This window comes from Triticum urartu, chromosome 6A (assembly GCF_056163025.1).
Source record: "Triticum urartu cultivar PI428250 chromosome 6A, HENAU_Tu73, whole genome shotgun sequence".
NCBI classification, from domain to species: Eukaryota; Viridiplantae; Streptophyta; class Magnoliopsida; order Poales; family Poaceae; genus Triticum; species Triticum urartu.
In genome coordinates, this window is record NC_141878.1 from 536357139 (window position 1) to 536364065 (window position 6927).

General features: G+C 50.6%; 1 protein-coding gene across 1 annotated transcript; it reads left to right on the forward strand.

Moving 5' to 3' along the window:
* The first annotated feature begins 503 nt into the window (after nt 1–503).
* Nucleotides 504–1256, forward strand: LOC125529831 (putative calcium-binding protein CML17). The gene has a single exon (XM_048694252.2). The coding sequence runs from the start codon at nt 609–611 to the stop codon at nt 897–899; it is 291 nt and encodes a 96-aa protein (XP_048550209.1). The 5' UTR covers nt 504–608; the 3' UTR covers nt 900–1256.
* Nucleotides 1257–6927: the final 5671 nt, after the last annotated feature.

The window sequence follows — 6927 nt, forward strand, 5'->3', positions numbered from 1 at the left end:
CTTATCATCTAGAGACGGAGAATGCTGATCAAGTTGGTCACGACTGACAATATGATATAACCCAGCACCTGGCTGGTGTGTCATTGCCTCATGAGTTCAACACTATTGCTTGGTGGACTAATCTCTCTTGATCCGTTTTGCTATCTGGAATGGAATGGACCAAGCTAGCGATCGGGCACAAGCAACACTACAACAGTATAGAATAATCACTGCATGCGTCCGCAGCAAAAATGTATGTGCATGCCGTTGAAGTCAAAGGCATCCGATTCCAAGTTCTTGGAGGAAGCATCGGGCATGCACGGGTGAAGTCACCAGGCTGCCAATGTTCTTCGAGCAAGCATCGAATCTGATGATAGACTGGCCGCCTGTCGAAAAAGCAGCCGATATCTTCGCCGATTGGCCCCGCCTAACAACGCATCAAACGTGCGCCGAAACGTGAGGCAACGGGAGTGCCCGTGAAAGCATGTAGACGTAGTTACCGCCATGGATCTCGGGTATATATAGCTCGGCATCAACCGCGGGGACGGAGGGGCGAACACGTACGCACTCTCTGTCTGAGGGAGCAAACCATTGTACGCAAAGAGAGAAAGAAAGGAAGATCGAGGAGGATGGCGTTCATGCGGTACGACTACAGGGCGCTGCCGCAGGAGACGACGGTGGAGGAGTTCCGGGCGTGGCTGGCGCAGTTCGACGCGGACGGGGACGGGCGGATCAGCCGGGAGGAGCTGCGGGAGGCGCTGCGCAGCCTCGACCTGTGGTTCGCCTGGTGGAAGGCCCGGGAGGCGCTGCGCGACGCCGACGCCAACCGCAACGGCCTCGTCGACGGCGACGAGATGGCCAGGCTCTACGCCTTCGCGCGCACCAACCTCCACCTCAAGGCCGCCGACCTCGACGCCTAGCCGTAGCCTGGCACTAGCAGCAGCAGCCTCCCAATAATCTCTGTCCGATCGGTCCATCCATCAGATACGTACGTACGTACTCCTACTAGCTGGCTTGGATGCGATTGCTCGTGGCTGGTTGATTGGTACAGTATTAGGTTGTAAATAATCAGTGAAGTGGATTTTGTGTTGTGTGTGCTACTGGCTCTCGACCTGTTTCTTTTTGTTCTTTCCTGCTTCGGAAGTTCAGAATCTCTGAAAAATGAACGACTGAACCGATGCACGTGCCGGCATCTTCAGTGATCAGAACCGTATGATTTCTCCACTTGGAGACGTGGTCTGTGTGTGAATAATGATGTTTGGAGACGTTGTCTGACCGTTGCTACGTTGTTCTCTGCTGGACTTCCTGATGCATAAGCACCAACAGCTCCTACTCGCTGCACAGCGACGGACATCGCGCGTGCCGCTGCACACAACTTGATAACATGGTTTTCTGTTTTTCTAAGGGAGCGACCTGATTATCATTGATCAAGTTCAACCGAACAAAATATATCAAAACGAAGAACTGAAAATGGCTGTTCGAGAAACAGAGAGTTCATTTTTTTTCGGGGGGGCAGAGAGTTCATTCACACATACACACAAAAAAAACCCAGAGAGTTCAGATAAAACACAAAATTACATCAAAGTCGTTCGAAACTGTCAACTATAGCTCCATTGTTGAATACAAATCCTGAAAATTGTAGAATACAAAACCTATGCACTATGCTCAAATATTTGAAAGAGTCTCATACACAATAAGTGAGAACCTAAAATCATGCGATCCATCGTGGGCATGACCCACCCCTAGCAAGGTCACATGTCTGACGTCTACTATGTTATCATATGGTTGAGAAAAACGATCATGAGCATGAAAGAGTGTAGCCGTGAGAACAACAAAATATACTTGACACTAACCCGATCATGGGCAGTCCGGCCCGAAAAAACCCGAAACCAGGCCGTGCTTCTTTTGCAGCTCAAAAGTGAGCTCGGAAGGGCTCGGGCTTCAGTATCCAGATTTCCAGACTGGGCTTACATGCATGCACACTAAACACAACGTTCTATTACCTCTGTTCCGAAATGTAAGTCGTTGGGGGAGTACAGTTTACACTCTCCCAACGACTTATATTTCGGAACGGAGGGAGTATTAGGTCTCGGGCTTGGGAAAAGGAATATTTGCAGGCTTCAGACCAAGTTTGGGTTTGTCATTTAGGGTCCGGGGTTTTTCAAGATGGGCCCGACCCAGCATATGTTCATGTTACTTACCTTCACCGCCACACCGCCCAAGTAGGCTAATAAACATTCATAACTTTTTGAAAAATGGGCACACAATTTAAAAGATTCATGAATTTAAGAATCACTTATGAAATTTTGAAAATGTTCTCAAATTGAAGAGAAATCTTCTCATATTTTAAATTGTATGTGCATTTATAAAAATCATGATTTCACAAATAATGCTTAAATATTTCATTAAAAAGTTCTATTTAAAAAAAATTACAGCCAAAATAAATATGTGAAGAATAAAACCAAAATAAAAAACCCAAAAGACCCGAAAGAAAACCACCGAATTGAAGATACCAAACAACAAACGCCACAGAAAAATCTGCACATGGACCGGTCCATGTGCGTTTATCCGACACTTTGTTGCATTTTTTTAAAAACATATTTTTTTAGGGGTGATAAATAACTTTATTCATCAAATTCCATCTGAAGTGGGATACGAATCTGGTTGTACGGAACGCCAAACTAGACGTGGCGACCGGGACCTCTAGCAAGGGAAAATTTAGCTAAACCGTGTGCTTCATAGTTCGCAGCACGACCCTCAAAAATAAATTTACATTGGACATTAATAGTTCTAAGGCGAATCTCACTGATAATTGTTCCATATCTTCCTCCCGTGTTGTTGCCAATATCCGCCACAACCTGTTTGCAATCAGATGCGATGACAAAATTGTGGATGTTGAGGTCCTCCGCCAAACACAACGCCTCCCGACATGCTATCGTCTCCAAAGATGTCGGATCAGTGACACCCTCCAGGATCAAGGCCGAAGCCCCAATATAATTCCCCGCTTCATCTCTGCAAACTGCAGCTGTCGTTCCTCCTCTTTTGGCGCGAACAGATGCATCAACATGTATCTTGTATGCTCCGGGAGGTGGTTTCTTGGGATTCTGTCTTTGTTGTGGCGGTTGGCTCACTCCTTGTCGGGGGCATCGGTTTGAATCATTAATCACACCGAGCTCTGCCATGAAACTTGTGATGGAGTGTGTCTGATGGGGACTTTGGAATATTGCCTCATGAATAGCTTTACGTCGAGCATGCCAAATCGCCCATGACGTGACCGCCAGCAAAGCAAAGCTCTCCTGCGGCAAGCTCTCGATCAAAGTGAACAACCAGTTTTTTGCATTAGGTTCTGTAGTCGCCATGATTTTATGCAGCACTTCCTCATCTCCCAACGCCCATACACTCCGCGATGCGGTGCACTCCAATAACGAATGCCGCCATGAGTCTTGTACTCCACACAACCCGCATAGGCTAGAATCTGCCATATGTCGGTGCGCTCATACATCGTTTGTAGGCAGCGACTGTTTCGATAATCTCCATAAAAACATTCCGACCTTCCCCGGAACTGAAGTACTCCATAAAGATTTCCACGCGCCAGAATCAGCCCTGGCACTGGATGGTCCTGTCGATCCCTCAAGACACGCCTCTCTACGTTGTCTAGTTGCAATGGTCATTGAGGGAGTCCTGGATTAGGGGGTGTTCGGATAGCCGAACTATACCTTCAAGCCGGACTCCTGGACTATGAAGATACAAGATTGAAGACTCCGTCCCGTGTCCGGAAGGGAATTTCCTTGGCGTGGAAGGCAAGCTTGGCGATACGGATGTTCAGATCTCCTACCATTGTAACCGACTCTATGTAACCCTAACCCTATCCGGTGTCTATATAAACCGGAGGGTTTTAGTCCGTAGGACAACATACACATCAACAATCATACCATAGGCTAGCTTCTAGGGTTTAGCCTCTCTGATGTCATGGTAGATCAACTCTTGTAATACCCATATCATCAATATTAATCAAGCAGGACGTAGGGTTTTACCTCCATCGAGAGGGCCCGAACCTGGGTAAAACTTCGTGTCCCCTGCCTCCTGTTACCATCCGGCCTAGACGCACAGTTCGGGACCCCCTACCCGAGATCCGCCGGTTTTGACACCGACATTGGTGCTTTCATTGAGAGTTCCTCTGTGCCGTCGCCGTTAGGCCCGATGGCTCCTACGATCATCAATGGCGATGCAGTCCAGGGTGAGACCTTTCTCCCCGGACAGATCTTCGTCTTTGGCGGCTTTGCACTGCGGGCCGATTCACTTGGCCATCTAGAGAAGATCGAAAGCTACGCCCCTGGCCGTCAGGTCATATTCGGAAGTTTAAACTACACGGCAGACATCCGCGAGGACTTGATCTTCGACGGATTCGAACCACTGCCGAGCGCGCCGCATTGTCACGACGAGCATGATCTAGCTCTGCCGCCGAGCAGTGCCCTGGAGGCCGTACCCGCGTCGGCTCCGACCCCTAGTTCGGAGCCGGCTGCGCCGATCGAGGACGGGCGGTTGGCCGCCGCCTCGGGGGCTGAGATCCCAATGGCGGTTGAGCCGAACACCAGCCCCATACCCTGCAAGACTCGTGACTCCATGGAGCCAGATTCTTCTCCGGACTCCGAACTCTTCGCGTCCCTGTCGAGCGAATCCAATTGGACGCCGATCATGGAGTTCACGGCCACGGACGTCTTTCAGCACTCGCCTTTCGGCGATATCCTGAAGTCACTGAAGTCTCTCTCTTTATCAGGAGAGCCCTGGCCGGACTACGGTCAGCAAGGTTGGGATTCGGACGATGAAGAAATTCAAAGCCCACCCACCACCCACTTTGTAGCCACTGTCGACAACTTAACCGACATGCTCGACTTTGACTCCGAAGACATCGACGGTATGGACGCCGATGAAGGAGATGATGAAGAACCAGCACCTACTAGGCCCTGGAAAGCCACCTCGTCATATGACATATACATGGTGGACACCCCAAAAGAGGGATAGGGCGATGGAACAGCGGAGGATGACCCCTCCAAGAAACAGCAAAAGCGCCGGCGTCAGCGGCGCCGCTCAAAATCCCGCCAACACAAAAACGACGATTCCAGCATGGGAGATAATAATACCCCGGAAAGCGCTGAAGAACATCCCCCCGAGCAAGATTTAGCACAGGAGGATGGAGAAACCAGCCCTCATGAAAGAGCGGTCGACAGAGAGGTCGAGGACAATAATTGTATGCCTCCCTCCGAAGACGAGGCAAGCCTCGACGACAACGAATTCGCCGTGCCAGAGGATCCCGTCGAACAAGAGCGTTTTCAACGCAGGCTTATGGCCAGGGCAAGAAGCCTCAAGAAAAAATAGCAACAGCTTAAAGCTGATCAAGATCGGCTAGTCGATAGATGGACTGAAGTCCTTGCGACCAAAGAGCATAAACCCGAACGCCCCTCCAAGTGCTACCCAAAGCGCAGGTTACTACCCCGATTAGAGGAGGAAGCACTCGACACGGCCTACAGGCCACCTCGTGGCCGCGACAGAGAGGCCTCATGGCCCTCCACCCAAGCCGCACCCCGTACCAAGGCACGGGAATACGCGTCGGACTTACGAGACATGTTGGAGGACAAGACAAGACAAACAAGATCGATCTACGGATCGCGTAGGCACCCCATGGCTCGAGACGACAACCGTCACGCCGGCCACAAATTCGGCAGGGCCGAACACAGTAGACAAAGCTCATTGGAGCTACGTCATGATATCACCCAATACAGAGGCGCCGCACACCCATTGTGCTTCGCAGACGAAATAATGGATCATTAAATCCCCGAGGGTTTCAAACCCGTAAACATCGAATCATATGATGGCTCAACAGACCCTGCGGTATGGATCGAGGATTATCTCCTTCATATCCACATGGCCCGCGATGATGATTTCCACGCCATCAAATACCTCTCACTCAAGCTTAAAGGACCAGCCCGGCAGTGGCTTAACAGCCTGCCAACAGGGTCAATCAGCTGTTGGGAGGACCTGGAAGCCGCATTCCTCGACAATTTCCAGGGCACTTATGTGCGACCCCCAGACGCTGACGACCTAAGCCACGTAATTCAGCAGCCAGAAGAATCGGCTAGGCAATTCTGGACATGGTTCCTAACAAAGAAAAATCAAATACTCGACTGTCCGGATGCAGAGGCCTTAGCAGCCTTCAAGCATAATATCCGCGACGAGTGGCTTGCCCGACACCTAGGACAGGAGAAGCCGAAATCTATGGCAGCACTCACGGCACTCATGACCCGCTTTTGCGTGGGAGAAGACAGCTGGCTTGCTCGTAGCAACAACATGACCAAGAACCCTGGTCGTTCGGACACCAGGGACATTAGTGGCAGGTCGCGTCGTAACCAGCAGAAGCGCCGCATCAACGGCGACAATGCTAAGGATACGGCAGTTAATGCCGGATTCAGAGGCTCTAAATCCGGTCAACAGAAAAAGTCATTCAAAAGGAATCCTAGGGGACCGTCCAGCTTGGACCGAATACTCGACCGCTTGTGCCAAATACATGGCATCCTTAAAAAGCCGGCCAATCACGCCAACAGGGACTGTTGGGTGTTCAAGCAGGCAGGCAGATTAAGCGGCGACAATGAAGACAAGGGGTTGCATAGCGATGACGATGAGGAGCGCCGGCCGCCGAACAACAATGGACAAAAGGGTTTTCCCCCATAAGTGCGGACGGTGAACATGATATACGCCACCCACGTCCCCAAGAGGGAGCGGAAGTGCGCGTTAAGGGACGTATACGCGGTAGAGCCAGATCGCCCCAAAGTTCAACCCATGGTCCTCCTGCCCGATCACCTTTGATCGAAGAGACCATCCCACTAGCATCCGTCATGGCGGATTCGCCGCATTGGTTCTCGACCCAATTATTGACGGATTTCATCTCACTAG